Source organism: Channa argus, chromosome 12 (assembly GCF_033026475.1).
Source record: "Channa argus isolate prfri chromosome 12, Channa argus male v1.0, whole genome shotgun sequence".
Taxonomy (NCBI): domain Eukaryota; kingdom Metazoa; phylum Chordata; class Actinopteri; order Anabantiformes; family Channidae; genus Channa; species Channa argus.
In genome coordinates, this window is record NC_090208.1 from 20,195,094 (window position 1) to 20,212,165 (window position 17,072).

At 38.7% G+C, this 17,072-nt stretch overlaps 1 protein-coding gene across 1 annotated transcript; it reads right to left on the reverse strand.

Moving 5' to 3' along the window:
- Positions 1–432: 432 nt before the first annotated feature.
- On the reverse strand, positions 433–13,635 carry LOC137137435 (FERM domain-containing protein 7). Its single transcript, XM_067523685.1, has 12 exons — positions 13,237–13,635; positions 9,344–9,448; positions 9,208–9,250; positions 6,396–6,474; positions 6,033–6,130; positions 5,151–5,265; positions 4,632–4,779; positions 4,449–4,544; positions 4,184–4,347; positions 3,991–4,059; positions 3,040–3,115; positions 433–2,750 (listed from the first exon to the last, which is right to left on the reverse strand). Exons 1-12 carry the CDS (start codon positions 13,390–13,392, stop codon positions 1,530–1,532), a joined length of 2,370 nt encoding a protein of 789 aa, XP_067379786.1. The 5' UTR covers positions 13,393–13,635; the 3' UTR covers positions 433–1,529.
- Positions 13,636–17,072: the final 3,437 nt, after the last annotated feature.

The following is a 17,072-nucleotide window of genomic DNA, read 5'->3' on the forward strand; positions in this document are numbered from 1 at the left end:
TTCGTTCCTCATCATTTTTCTGACTAGCAAGATGATAAGGTATGACCTTTATTATTTGAACCTCGAAATCTTGTTACTTTTATCACAGCCTAAAGTGCCTAACTACACAGATCTTGATTGCTTGAGTGAAATAAGCTTTGTGTAAGCTCATTCAATAATATGAAAAAATTATACTGGATACATTTAATATGGTAATTTTGATGCATTGTCAATCGTCTTTTTTATACATTCTTGTGTAATCTTTTATTCACAAATTGTTGTACAGGCAAAGTCTTGCAGTTAACGTTTTTCTACAGAGTTCACAAGAACCAGCCATTCACAATATTAAAATACTTTACCCAATTAGATAAACTGGAAACATATTAAGAGTTTTCAAATCTTACAAATGGATCACACTGACAAAACATTAAAAATAAATTAAATTATGTTACTTAGTGTCGCATATTGGCCAAACTGTGCTTATTATTTAAGATAATGAATGATTTATTATAAATACAATTGTATTTTAATAACTTTGGCTGTTGTTTTTTTTTTTTTAATGATCACTCATGGAAGTAATTGCTGGTATCGCAGAATGTAGAAACATACATAAAAATACTTAAAACAAGAAATTGATAATCACACACATCAACCATTTATCCAGGTTGATGTCGAGGTACTAACCTATTCTCAGCCAACCATAATGTTGCACGTGATCCCTCATTTCATAAGAAAACTGCAGATGTGCACCGCTACATGTAGTATGGTTCACATCAAAGTTGAAACAGAAATTGATCTGAAAACTGACAATTTTACCATTTGTCTTAATTTTCAACTTTGACTAACCAGGAATTTGACCACCTTTCTTTCACAACATTGCCATGTTCTGAGATCTCCGATATTACATTTTGGTGATTTATAAGTGGTAAACCCAATAGCAAAAGCAAAGAATAGGTTTAACCTGACTTTGATAGTTTATGTTGCCTAAAGTTTCTGGTGAATTTGCTTCATACAGTAGGTGACTTTTCCTTAGATTTCACTCAGTGAAGCAATTGAACCTTAAATAAAAACTTTGTCCCTGAGGCTACATGGAGATTAAATCTGTTCCCTACCAACACACTGCTTTAAATTATGCTGCAATGCTTTGAGTATCAATAAAAATTGTATTTCTTTGTAGTGTAGCAACAGCAACCCGTATAACTACAACTGACGCATGTACAGATTGTTTTTTTTTTCTATTGATGGTCAACAAGAAAATCTACATTGATATTATTCACTGGTTTTAATACTCCAGTTTTTCAGGTTTTACTCATAACATGTCTGTTAAACAGAAGTAGGTCTTAGTTTCAAGCTGAATATTTGCTAAAACAATGCAAAAACAATACATTTCATTTACCAGTGAAACTCGAAAACAACACACTTCTCACACAGTACAATCAATACCATCACATTTACCAAAATTTCCTGTCCTACAGTACGTGGTCTATGGGTTGTTTTTAGCCCCCTTGTGATCATGTAATAAACTGTTTTCACTTGTAAAATGTGTCAATCTACAGTGTAACCTCAGTAACCTTTGCATGATCTTTCATCTTGTCTCCTGTTTTTTCTGTCTCTTCTTTGTCTTTCAACTCGAGGTTTGCTTTCTCCTTTGCTTCTCTATCCTCTTCCTCTTCCTCCTCTTCTTCTTCCTCTTCATCTAGTTGGAGGCTCCCAGAGGAAAATCTCATCCTGGCAAGTCCTGTGGACCGCACCACCCTTCCAAGTTGAGGTGGTTGGCAGTAATATGGGTAGAAAACCTCTGGGTCTGAGTCACTGTAGGTTCCAGTGGTGCCCCCTATCATGCATAGCGAAGTGGGGCGTTCAGGAAGAGGGGAGGAGTTTAGTGGAAGGTAGGTGGGTCTAGAAGGGCGTGTCAGGTGGGGGTAGTAACCAAGAGGCCGAAACTCAGAAGCTGGGTTAAAGGTGGGGTTTGAATTCCTTGAGAGGTGGAACTTGACATCTGGTTGGCTTGCTACACGCCGAGGGAGCCCTGGGAGGAAGTTGGAGTCATCACTGTAATGCCCTGCCTCTGTCTGTCCAACATTTAAGAACCTAGCTCCGTTTCTTCCTTGCTGGTAAACCCTGCCGAGTCCCAGCCCTCCTGATCCAGTGGGCCGGAGGTTTCTCCTGATTGGCGAATGAGATGGCGAATCGTGGCTTAGGGGGTGGAAGAATGTCCGCGATACACCATCCATTGTCACATATTCACGCCTTCTGGACTGCGGGAAACGCTCTAGTGAGGAAACTGCAACGTAATCCGTCAAGTAGGGGTGTCGGTTAAGCGGCGAAGAACCAGTTAATGGGAATGTTGGAAGGATAGGGTGATACTGGTAGGCAGGACTGTTTGGGTATAGAAGAACCAACTGCTGTGCAGCATCTGGGTGTGGCTGAGGATTGGGTCGACGTCGTGACCGGTTGCCATAAACACCAGCTAGTCTTTGGGCTTGTCGCTGCACACCGATGCGTCCACTCCCAATGTCCTCTATCACAGATGTTGAAGCTGACCTTGTCTTTGGCGAGGGTGTTGATTGGTGGAGAGATGGGGAGTGGGTTGTGGTTTGAGCAAGAGGGTGGTACCTCCTGGTGACCTCAACAGCTGACTGGCTTCGTTTACCTCCTCCTTCCTCAATTTCAATTTCGTCTAATCCTGGATGATGTGGGTTCAACTCATCCTCACTGTGGACCGCCAAGGCACGACCCGACCGAGGGAACGCGTTAGAATGCTCGTACAGCTGCGAAGATAAGAGACAAGTTAGACATATCTTTTTTTCTTGTTAGGTCAGCTTTATATTCAATTTACTAAACATAAGAGCAAGAAAAGCTGCGAATACGCAAGAAGCACCATCACTTTTTTGACATTTTTCCTTTTAAAATCACTTAAAGAAATAATAAAATATCAAAATTGCAGATTAATTCTTAGTTGGGTGACAAATCAATATCTCAAGTAATTGATATTGCACTTTACTATGATATGCACATAAATGGGTTTGGAATCTTTGAATGACTTTGAATTTCTATTACTTGTTTGGAGACGTCCGTGAGGAGGTCAGGAGAAGATCTGCACTGTCTGGGATCAAAGTCTGACTGACAGTAAGTCCTGGAAAACAGAAAAGAACATATGATATACATCATGCAGACAAATAGTTTGTTCTGTTAAGACACCTACAGACTTTGATTTCAGCAGTCTGTTGAAAGCCACAACGACATGGACGTGTGTAAAACATCTACTTTAATGGATTTAGAGTGTACAATGATGCCATTTACTGAATCATAGGCTACTTTGCAAGTCAGTAACTACCACAGGTGTGTCGTTCATGTGCTCCACTAGTATTAAATAATGAAGCTGATAATCGAGTCCCTGCAGTAGTGGTGTTTCTGTGTATGGAAACACATTTCAAGGAGGAAGAAAAAGCTTGAGGTAAGCAAAACTGGCATTCCAGATTAGACTGTTTTCCCTAGACACAACTGGGCCAACTTTTCCTCCTCCTCGGGTTAATACCCAGTAAGTAGTTTTTGTTTCATCTCCATCTGATCTGATATTTGCATCATTTCATGCTGCAATTCTGTTGTATCCTAATGTTAGTAGATTTTGGTTGTTGCATCAGTGAAAGTCGTCCGCTGTAGTGCAAATTTCTGTTTGGTCGTAAGACCAACGCAGCGGCTGTCTTGAATCACTGTGAAATTTAGGTCCAAAGTTTTAGAGTCATTACCAAAGATATCACCACATTTAATGATTTCACATCTGGTACTGCCCTAAATTGGTTATCAGAGATCTCTTGTATCTTGTACAATAAGTGTCGAATGATTCAACTATACAGTAAATTCAATCAAAATAACACTTTGATGGTTCTCGAAGAACAAGTGCATTTACTGGTATTATTGTCTTCCTCCTGGTGTAAATTGAAGCGTCAGTATCAATGAATTCTTTGACCCAGAGATCTGAGATGACTGGCATGTAAAACTTTTACTCACCTCTCAAAGCGTGAAGGCTTCTTTTCCACTGAACCCATACACTCCAGCAGCTGTTTCTGTGTCCGTCCACTGCCACACAAAACAAAACAATGGGGTTTTTTCGCAGAGAATATTTTGACACACTCATAACTACAGTATTTAGTCAACTAGAGCATTGCAGATATAAACTTTAAGTGTGTTGTGTATGGGTTACCTGTATCTAAAGCTCGAGCCCTTACAGGACAGCAGTGTTTTCTCTATAACCTTTGGTTCCTCAGCCAGTCTGAAGAAGGCATGGTACTCTACACACATCTTCCAGAACGACTTACACACGTCGCGGCTGGCCATGGAGAACTCCAGTGTGTCCTTACACAATGGCTGCATGGATCAGACGGCACTTAGATTAAAATAAATGTATGCAAACATGAAAAGATGATGCTGTCCAGTCACTGGCAAACACTGCCTTGTCAGGTCCTCACCCCAACTTTGTCATGTAGCTTGATGAGGAAATTTTTGCGTTTGAAGCTCAGTTTGCGGATTTTTGCCCAGCTGAATGTGTTGATTTTGGTATTTCCCTGGAAAACGCAGAAGAAATAAAGAAACTGACTGACTATGTCATACATGTCCATAGATGAGTGTGCTGGAGACCATTAGTGACCAACCTGAAAGACTAGCACTCCAGAGTGTGTGACAGCCAGGTTTATTCTCATTCCCTCTCCATCATGGGCTGGGTGAGGCCTGATTCCGTACATGTCCAACTTCCTCGCCACCTCTAGCAGGTGGATGTCAGAGTCTGCTGGAGACACACCTCTGCAGACACAGTGTAATGTATGAGAGGCTGTACGGAATAAACACGTACCTAATATCATAGACCTAATATGGATCTGAAAATACTTCAGCGCTGCTCTGATTGAAGAAAAAAACGGTTTGAATGGAGACAAAGAACCTTTTCTGTTAACAGTTAAGTACTCAAATGCTGAACTTGAGTAAAAATTAAGGTACTTAGCCTCAGTATTTTTATTAATTTCATTAATTAAGAAATTATTATGGATTAACCACGTCAGAACATAAATGTATCTACTGTATGATACAGTCTGAAGCATGTATTTCTGGGGCTCAAAGTCTTGCAGTCAATGAAGTGTATTCAGAGCATTTTTTCTGTCTCTGTGTACTCTGTGTACCTGTGCTTTTTGTGGAACTTGATGATCTTGTGGTCTATATATTCCTGGTTTGGTACGTACTGCTTCATCTCTAAATGCTGACAGTCCAGCTCGTCGTCATAGTCCCCTAGCTCTGCTGTAACACACACAAACACACACAAACCAACATGGTACTTTCACTTGAATACAGTGACATACCAGCAAAGTCACCAGTGTTACCAGAGTTAATTTGCTGTGTGATTTACCATTTGAGGATACTATAAGCATTACATCAGGGAATTGTTATCGTCTTTAAAAGACATGTTCAACAGTTTGTCATTATAATGCGAAACCTTTCATTTTTACATCAAACTTTTCACACTATAAGTAGATATTTGAGACATATCAAATATTTCTCTGATGTGGGAGAAATCATTTTATCAATTTTTATAGAAACTTCTCATTACGACAACACATTACTTTACTATAAGCATAGACATTGCAACCTAAAGATATATATTGGGTGATATGTAAAGAAGTATTATCGATGTACATATAGTAAGAGCGTCTTTTCTAAATGAGAAGATGTTCATTTTTATTAGATTCAATATCTTTAGCTTGTATAAGCCTATTAATCAATATTGTGATGTTTTGTAGATTGTCTGTATAAAGTCTACTGTTCAGTAAAAATAGACTTTCCTCCTTATTCACATAAAGGTTAACATTATTTTCACATACTATAGGTTGTATTTTGATTCATAAAGGATACGTGTTTTGATAATGTGACAAGTGATATGTGAAGAAAAACAATAAATTGGAAAAAAATTTAAACAATCAGTATCATGGCTGCCACTGAACATTCACAGTTTTACACAAACAAACTAGACATTTTGAAGGTGTCCTGTCTTGCATGCTTATGCTTACACTGCAATATATGGGAGACCAGCAGGGCGGCGCTGTTGTCATTACAGGTCAGACTGCCATTAGACAAGTCCTGCTTAATCTGTAAGGCAAAATGATACCTACACACACACACACACACACACAATGGCTTATTTTTCATACTAAATAAAATAATATGTTATAAGGCAAAAAACAGTGATGCCATCCATCATTTGTGAAGTTTTGTAATTCAGTTTCAAAAAATATTAAACTATGTCAGAATATGATCCACAAACATTGTAAGTTGGATATCAAAATAGATTATAAGGCCCTGTAGACACACTATGTACTATATGTACTGTTAAAGAAATACATAAACACACACATACAGGGTAACACTGTTACCTGGTGAGGCCTCTCTTAAGTTGGCCTGGGTCTGGTGGGAAGAATTTGACTAAAAACCTGAAGAACAGGTCATTGGTGTCTGACAGAGAGGATTGTAAATGTTTAGAGAGAGGAGGAGACAGACAGGAAATGAAAACCATTAACTAGAAGTGAGTTTAGTTTTTATATGACTATATGATATAAATTATCCAAACACCTTCACATAATACGTTTCAAAAGACTGGGAATGTTGATGACTGCAGGGCTGGTTCAGGCAAATTAAGTAAGAAGTTTACATTCGAGGAACATGCATGACAAGTTTTATTAAAAGGAAAAAATACTCTGTTTAACTATTACTTACACCACCCAAATTCAAAAAAAGTTATGACAATGTGTAAAATGTAAATAAAAACAGAATGCATTAATACCCAATTAATCTTATATTTTATACATCAATAGAACATAAACAACATAAATCGGACTTGAGCATCTCTGGATCAGCTTTAGCCTGGCTTTGGTCTTACCTATAGGGACAAACCTTCAAGGTATTCTGGCAGGGGCATGTTTCTCACTCTCATAGCGGCACACCTCTCTACCACCTCTCTACCAGTGTGCTGCAGGGTTCAGTTCTTGGTCCTCTTCTGTTTTCTGTCTATACTACATCCCTGGGTTCTATGTCCCCGACATCTCTACTTAAATGAGTAAGAGACATCTTCAGCTCAACCTCTCCAAGACCGAAGTCCTTGTCTTCCCAGCCAGACCTTTGACACAACATCTGCATCTACATTGGCTCTACAGTGATTGTCCCCACTACGTTGCCCAGAAATCTGTGGCTCATCATCGACGAATCGATATAATATAATAATAATTATAATAATTAATAATTATAATAATTAATATGTAATAATTATTATAATAATCCCTCCCGTCCACTGCAGTCTGCCACTGAACGACATCTAGTGGTCAGAGCACCATACAGAAGACACCAAGCAAAACTCTTCAGCCCAATGATCCCACGATGATGGAAAGAACTACCAAACTCTGTACGCTCAGCAAACTCATTCTCAATATTAAAAAAACTGCTGATAACAGAACTCTTCCACACCTTCTTATGCATTCAGCTGGGCGTTCATTTAAATCTATTAATACAATTTAAAAATAAATAAAATAAAAAATCCTCCTTTCTGGTCTTTCTTGCACTTGCATCTCATGAAATGTAAACACTTTTCTGAGAGGCAGAGAATATCGAATGTAAAGATGGGCAGAGGTTCATCAATCTGTGACAAACTGCGTCTAAAAATTTTGGAACAATTTCACAAAAAATGTTCCTTAACATAAAATTGTAAATACTATGAAGTTGCCAACATCTACAATATATAATATCATCAAAAAATTCAGAATATCAGGAGGAATCTCTGTGTTTAAGAGACAAGGGCAAACGTCTGGAATGCACGTGATCTAATTAAAACCATTAAAAATTGCATTAAAAACAGGCATGATTTTCTACTTGACATTACTGCATGGGCTCAGGAACACTTCCAGAAGTCACTGTCTGAAAAACGTTTGCTGTGCGATACACAGTTAAAGTTATATCATGCAAAGAAGAAGCCATATGTGAACACAATCCAGAAACGCTGCCGTGTTCTCTGGGCCAAAGCTAATTTAAGATGAGACAAAATTGAAAACAGTTCTGTGGTCAGATTTTAAATTCTTTTTGAAAACCATGGACAATATTTCCTTTGGACTAAAGAGGAGAGGTATTATCCAGCTTCATATCAGCAGACAGTTCAAAAGCCTGCATCTCTGATGGTATGGGGCAGGTTACACATCTGGAAAGACACCATCAATGCTGAAAAGTACATAGAGGTTTTACAGCAACATATACTCCAATCCAGACAATATTTTTCAGGGAAGGCCTTGCATATCTCAGCAAGACAATGTTAAACCACATACTGCATCCATCTCAACAGGATGGCTTCACAGGAAGCCCAGGTGCTTAACTGGCCTATCTGCAGTCCAGACCTTTCAACAATAGAAAAAATTTGACGCATAATGAAAAGAAATCCTGCAACAAAGGCTCAGGGGCTGTTGAGCAGCTAAAATCCTGCATCGGACAAGAATGGAACAATGTACCTCTCCTAGACTCCATTAGCTGGTATCATCACTTACCAGATGTTTACAGACAGTTGTTAAAAGAAGAGGTGATGCTACACAATTGTAAACATCAACCTGTTTCAACATTTTTGAGACGTGTTGCTGCCATCAAATTCAAAATGAGCTAATATTTTCCATGAAATGGTAAAATATCTCAGTTTCAACATTTGATGTTGTTTATGTTCTATTGTGAATAAAATATGGGTTGATGAGATTTGCAAATCATTCCATTTTGTTTTTATTTATGTTTTACACATGTCCCAACTTTTTATGAATTGGATTTGTACTTAGAAATTGTAACTGTTAAAACTATTTCTCAACTGTGTAGCAGAAAGCATTACGATAAAGTTAGGATAACTAGGTTACCTCTTGCTGAAAAAATGTCTAAAATGTCAGGCAAGTTATGGAGTCATAACAGTCTATTTTCTGTGAAATCTATTTATGGACCATGATAATTCTCCACAAACGTAAGTCAGACCGAATGTGCAAATACGGAAATTGTCTTGCGTTCAGATTAGAGAGTTAAGAATCCAAAAAGAAAAACTACAAATTTTGATTTGCCTCATCCTTTCTTTAGCCTCCTCACAGTTTGAAAACCTCTGATTAAGACTGACATCTGAATCATATGACTTCACACCACATTTTAGAATTGCTGATTTACACACATTATGTGACTCACATTTGATCTGTTTGGCCAGTGGCTTTAACAACTCCAACCATACCTGCAACAGAAACATGTTACATGAACAAGAAAAAAATCTGTGTTTGAAAAAAGTATCTATACTTTTTTATTTGTTTGTTTTTGTGTTACATACATAGCTGCCACTGTGATGTCTAAATTCCAGTCCAAAGTACTCTTTCTCCAGCAGTTTCAGATGACCACACACTTTGTTGAAGAAATCACCACCTAAAACCTTTTGCTGAAAGAAAGAAATAGTTGATGCAGGGATGGAAAAGTAAGAGGGATAATGGGATTTGTTAATTCAAACTCCTAAAACTTGAGGTCAGAAATACTCAGGGGGCCCCAGATTAGCTGGTATCGCTAATTTAAATTTTTTTCTAGAAATGTTCAGTGTCTTGCCCAGAGACACTTCGACATATAGCCAGGACCGGGTCCGTGGAATACTGCCTTACCAACTGAGCTACAGCCAGATATACAGTATATCCTAAGGTATATGCAAAAGCAAAAACAGTTTCAAATAATTGCAAATAAAACTGTTGCTCCACCAGGCTGTCCTCCATTAAAATATGAGTCTATATGTTATTTGTCCCAGCAGGTTATTACAACCAAAACCAGTCAAGCCTAGTGTAAAACAATGTGTATTTTAACCATGACCAATATGACAATGTGAACCCTGTGTGTATTACTGTAACCATGATGACGATAGTCCTGTAGAATTAAGGGCTTTCTTATGTGAAAGTCAAACCACAAACCACAAACCACTTTTTATTCACTTATTACTTACGATCTACTGTTTGTGTGTGTCACCTAACTTAAATCATGATTTCCCCAAATTTCTGCCAAGTTTTTAAAGATTGTTTGCCCTTTGACTAAATGTACAAACTAAATCCATGTATTATTGTTATCCATGTATTTTTAATACATCGTACCTATAACCGATTATACCAAAACAAAAAATTGACAAGGTTATAAATATGTATTTGACAGAAACAGTAAAGGTGAAACGTCATTAAATAGGGACAGTGAGACATTAACTGTGAAGCTCAGAAGCAGTGTATTAGAGCAGTTCAAACAGGAATTTATGTCCCTGACTCATCTTGTAATTATGGTCTTTAGTGAAAACACACAGTGATTCTTCCCCTTAGATGACCTGCCGTATTCTATTTATTCTAGCATCTCATGTCTGTTCTATTCTTGCTCTTTATCTCCTCCTCCTCTCTTTTCTGTCTTTCTTATTTTTCCTCTTTATCTCCTACACGATGTACTTTATTGCGATTTCTTCTTCGTTTTATTTCGTCCCCTGGCCTTTGTATCTATCGACAATGTGATAGATTGGGCACAGACATAGTGGCTGTTTTGTCCCTATGTTTGGTCATTTTCTGGGTCTTTGCAGCTGCTGTCATTGTGTTGTGGTTTAGATGGTTTGCAGTAATAATACCAGTTGCTTCAAACTGAGGTACTTTCTTAAGAGCCCCATTACCCCGAGGTTTTGCGGGCTTCTGCACATGATGTGTCACGTTAAGCATTTGCTGTGAAGACAAAGTATGGTCTGATTCAGTACCATAAAATCCAATGGGAATCTGACCCAAACACATAAGGGATTTTCTTCCCCTATTTAATGTTTCCTCCTCAAACTCCTTATCTCCTTTCCTTCTTTCCTTTGCCCTTTCATTCTCATCTCTTTAGTTAACAGTTGCTCCCTTAGTGTCTGCAGCCACACAAAGTTTTACATGTGTCTGGTGTTTAGCACCCTGGCGGGGGTCATTGGACGTCCCTCATTAACTTGTCATGTGGGAGGGAGAAGGAAAAGAGAGAGAGAGAGGAAGAGGAGGAACAGAGCAGTCAGATGTAACCGATTATAAGGAGAACATGGGCCAAACCTGTGATTAGTGGAAACAAACAGTCGCCCCTCAGAACAACAGAGCAGTTAGAGAGTAAAACTGAGCAGAATACAACTTTACTGCTCACTCTGCTGACAACTGTCACTTAATGATGGGCAAATAAAATTTTAAAAGTCAGAATTATATGTACAACTTACATCTGTGCAGCCTGCGTAGACAGCTGAACTAATTTAAAAAGGCTGTAAAGCATATTCCTATTAAACTATCCATTCCTCTATATAATCTTCATCCATTCATTCATCTTTTTCTTTTACCCCACATCTCATCTGATGATCAGTTGGGGTTGGAGATCAGTTTTGCCCTCAAAGTCTGAAGATCAGGGTCAGAAGACGCGCACACACACACACGCACACACACACACACACACACATAGAAGCAGTGTGGAATTTTCTAACTCACATTTATTATGTCTCCTATTTACCAGGCCAACTTTATCATTATGTTTATTTTTGTCCTAATCCATCTATTTATTTATTCTTATTCTTAATTGAATTTATTGTTTTTTTTCCTTTCTTGTTTCATCTCAACCTCTCCTCTTCTTTACAAGATGCTACTAATGCCCCTGAGGCTTCAGGAAAACTGACTGAGAAAGCATGGACAAGGAAAATGGAACTACTTTGCTAACACAATACTGCAAGACAGAAACCCCACACACACATATTGAGAGTCTCTTTTTAGATTGCATTACTGCCTTGCAGGCAACGTCACCATGTTGAAAAAAACAGCCTGTCACTCTACTTTTCCTGACCTGGATAGTAGCGCACATGGCAGTTCATAGACAGCAGAGTGTTTATGTTTCACTTTCAGCTGTTTCCACATCACACAGCTGTTTGACAGCTGGAAAATATCTGCAAATGTTTCGATGTTAGGAACTCATCTGTTCAATTCAATCTATATTAAGATATTCTCATGTTTATTCAAGTTTATTATACATCCACCTCTTGTGATTTTTTTCCCTTTCTCTTGCCTTATTTTGGAAAGATACAGTACAGAGGTGGACACAAAAACAGCACGTTTCCTGTACAATTTAAGGGAATTCTGTCCAAATATAACTATATGAACCTGTTGTGTTGGTTTACAAGATCCCCAAACATAGATTGATTAGAACTGATAGAAGTCTAAAAGCCTGAAGGTTTTTTGTTTTTGTGTTTTTCTGTAAAACAAAAATTAGGTTAATGAAAACAAAAGATTTTGAAACTTAACGGCCTAAAATTTAATATGTAGTGTAGAAACAAAGAAACAAAGAAAAAGCATGAACACTAGGGTAATTTAAACTTGAAAAACTGTTCAGACACTTGAAAAACCTTAAACCGATTAATAACTTAATAAAAGAGTAGCCAATTAATTTTCTGTGGCTTGAAAAACCGATTAAGCTAATATTAGCTCTTACACTATACAATTTTTATAATCAAGGCTGCAGGTTCCCCATCATGCGTAGGTTGAAAAGCACAGAGAAAATCCCTGGAAAATTATATTTATAGCTATGCTAACTATGCAGTTTTTGCATGTTACTCTAAATTGCCCATCTCTGAGCAGCCCTGTTTTTTGACTCACAGGATATCACAGGCCTGTTTTGAGCATTAAGCCATAAGTGGATGGATGAGTGGAGCAGCAGTCAAGAAGTATGAGACACGAGTATGTATGATGTTTATGAAGCAGACAAACACTCACAAATCCCCAAGCGAACAGAATCATGCTCAGTGCTCATGCTTTAAATGATGGAGAGCTTGTAAATGGTTTCACATTAATGGTCCTTATTTAAGACGTAAGTTACCAACTGTGGCTGGAGAAATGATGAATGAGTCGAAGTTGGGGTGGATCACCGCTGTACAAAACACTGTATTTAAATATCTTAACTTTTTAGAACGGATATGCTCAACCTCACTAAAAATGCCGTCTTGCATGAAGTTAAAAACACTAAAGACATCCAGTCTGAGCTGAACAAGACGATCATGAAGACAAATCAGTATAAACAAAGACGATGAAGCCATTGCTGCTTCAGAAACAGTGAATAGTTTGATCAATTACAGCCCTTTAAAACATAGCAGTACCTGAAACAACGTAAATATAAATGGAATTAAATGTATTTTTACCAACTATTATTTGATTTGTTGACCAACTTTACCTCCACCTCGAATGTGCGCTCGCTGTCGTCGAGGAAGATCACGCGCAGCCGGAGCTTCGTCTCCTTGGCGACCCGGGACTTGACCGTGAGACTCCCGCTCCGCCGCTTCCGGTCCCCCATCTCTGTGTGTCTCTCAGGTGGAACAACAGTAACCATCCATTACATCTATCACACTGAAGATAAATCCTCAAGCCGTAGCAGTAGGCTTAGAACGCTCGTTTACGCGCTTCTCCTCCTCCTCAGCGCCACCATCTTCATCCTCATCTCCTCCGCTCCACCGAGGATCCGTGGCTGGCGCCTGAGCGCGAGCTCTCCAAATGCGTAATGACAGACTGACGTTGTTTCCAGACACTGAAACGCAGCTGAACGCTGATACTGCTGCTAATAACTAAGTAGACCAGATTTACTCAAATTACTTTACTTAAATATAATGTTGAAGTACTTTATTATTTCCATTCTATCTGCTCTTTTAGTTAGAATATAATGTATATTTACACCGGTAGACAAACCCTGGAGCATTCCGCTCCCCAAATTGAATCAGTAATAGCTCCAGAACTGTAACAGGGTAACTCAAAATAAGTTACCACTGTACTGCACTGTGGCAGAATAAGCAGCTGAGGGCACACAGCTTTGTGTTCAGCCCCAAGTCACAAAGAAAAACTGGATAAATGAAAGTGAATCAACAAATAAATCAGTCCTACAGAGGTGCAAACACAATTGCATTGATCATTGATTGAAAGCAGTCGTTTTATATGTACCAAACATATTGTTGTGGAATAAGGGAAATATTTTACAGTTATGTTTCAAATGTGACTGTTCCTCACATTTCAAATGTTGCTATTTTGACCTTTCAAACATGGTGGAACATGCAATTTAAACTTCTCATAATGGCATCGTCCAGTTCTGTTTAAATTTCTAATGCTGGAGTGGACGGGGTTAAACAACCATGCAGTTAGCAATTATATCTGTACCAGCTACTAACTAGCTTCTGCTATTATTATTATTATTAAAAAATCCATAATATGTAAGTGTTAATAGAAATATTGTACAGGTTTTCATCAGGTTCAGTAATTTTTCTTCAAACTAACAGATATAGGTGTAAAGTCAAATGTGATTTGTAGTTTTTTAAAACTGACATATTACAAGGACAGAGGGTTGTGTACACTCAATGTGTGTGTGTGTCTGTGTGTGTGTGTGTGGTCCATGTGATCCATGTGAATAATATGAATTTCACAGTGGCTGGACACTTTTAGAGAACTGACCTGTCCTAAAGTAGGCTAGTAGTGCAATGCCTTGACTTGCCTCCAGCACGGACTGAGCACTAAGTGGATGTGTGTGTGTGTGTCTGTGTGTGTGTGTGTGTGCGTGTGTGTGGCACACATGTAAAATGTGGCCCTTAAAAAGAATTGGAGTCTATGTAACTAGAACTCTAAAAAACAGCTGCGCCTTGTGACTGAAAAACCTTTCGACATGTACTCAAGGTGCAGCTGTTTGAGAAGGATCATGACGCTTTTGAGGTTGGTTTAATGGCTGAAGACCTAGTGAAGGATCGTCTCTGCGAAAGGTCTGAGATCTCTTGGAGAACCTCGGTTTCCAGCCTTCCTGGAAGAAGGGAGAGACAAAGCCCATGCCTCCTTTCTTGGTCATGTGGACATGAAAAGTAAAATGGTTAAATCTATAAATAAGACACAGTTTCAGTTGATAACTAAAAAAAAAAAACCTGTGTTCCCTCAGCAGATCTGGAGAGGGAGGAAAAAGACAGATGCACATTGAGGCTGCTATGAAAACCATCAAGGAGCAGCTGGAGATACAGACAGTGTGAAATGGCAGCAAGAAAAATTGTCTATTGTGGATGAACTAAAGATACAAAAAGACACCAGTGCCACCCAGCTTGCCTTTGTGAGTGCACGTGAAGACACACTGATAAAGAACTGTCTCCAAATGCACCAGGAGAAAACATCTCTATTTGAGGAGACTAAAGAGTCTAGAGTGCTCTTTATGGCCAGACTGATGAGCAACAACATGCCAACTACCGACTTAAGGCTGCTCTGTGGAAAGCTGAGCAGCAGTTGGAGACGCACTGCTCTGACTAAATAGTGGACAGTAAATGAGTTTAGATGAGAATTGCTATGAAATCTTAGATTCATAACAAATTAACAGAATCTTTCTTTTGTTTGTAACTATAAATTACATTGACGATAGTAAGAAATTGTTTGTCACAGTACATTTGAAAGCCAAATTGTTTTTCCGACCAATATGAAGTCTAATAAAACAAATTATCAGAGCATTTAACAAATGCAAAAGCTAAAGGGACAATGGTAAAATACTAGTGAGAAGAGACCGTAGATCAGCATAGCAGATTGTTTTTTTACTACCATAATCAAACCACTAGATGGAGATAAAGACCTGAGGGTAACCAAATCCACCGAAAGAACAGGCTCAAGTAACACACAAACACACACACACAAACACACTCAAACACTTGTCCTGTAAACATGAGCAGTTGTTTCAGTAGTGTAATACGAACCTGCCTCTTTCAGTCTTCACTCACCATCTGCCACACAAAGACACACAAACACAGGCGTTTGTATGGCCATCAAGGTGAGGACATTCACTGTCATACTGCAGCCCCTAGCCTGACCCTAACCCTAAACCTAACCCTGACCCCGACAATCCCAACTTAATTCTGAACCCTAAAACCAAGTCTCAACCCTCAAACAGAAGAATGAGACCCTTATCAAAATATCCCCACATCAGTGGTAGAAAATCCAAACCAGTCCTCACTCTGCTGTTCACACCCCTCCAACACACACACACACACACACACACACACACACACACACACACACACACACACACACACACACACACACACACACACACACACACACACACACAATTTCATCTTTCCATCCCTTGTCTTCAGTTACCTCTCCTTCTGTCTCTCTTCATCTGTCTCACTTTCTCACTCACCTACTCTCTCTGTCTCTCTCTTTCTCTCTCTCTCTCTCACACACACACACACACACACACAACCTGCCTGACAGAGTAGCATCTGGCATCTTTATGTTGTTGTCTCCCTCCTGAGACACACTCAAACACACACTGACAGCTTTCTCACTCACATAATTTTTCCACCGCAGCAGCAGTGCATCGTCCTCTTAACTCTGCATGTTCACCGTGTTCACATTTTAACCAACTGGCAACTGATAAATCTGTATCACAGAGAACCAGCAGTTCGCTTTTTCAACAAATAGTTATTGTAAAATAAAATATAAAAGATTCAGGATTGTCAATTTAAAAAAAATGTATTTATGTAGCCTACCTATGTGCACTATGTTTGATTTGACTGTCTTCATAATAAATTTTTTATTTTGATTTAACAAATGTGAAGGGTAAAGGTGCAGTCAAACCAATTGATGGACACCATAAATGTGGGACAGTTCCAGAAAGAAACATACAGTGCATGTCCCAAACACTGATAGACATTGGAAATAGTTTCAAATGTTAGATGTGCTGAACGTTAACTTGTGACATACAGTGTGGATGAAGTGCAGATGGCGTTGGGAAGTCCAACACATGTGAGTCTGTAAATCCAACAGATACAAAAATTAAGATGAGATGCAGCATGAGGAAAGGAGGAGATAGGATGTGGAAAAAGAAAGGAATCTGCTCTCTCTTTTTCTCACACACGGTAGCTGGTAGTGATGAAAGATACACTGGAAAAAGCTAAAGAATTTTACACATGCAAACAATTAACCAAAGTATGGACAGTCAAGTAGCAGAATGTGTGTGAGTGTGTGTTTGAGGGAGAGACAATAAGAGGAACAATGACA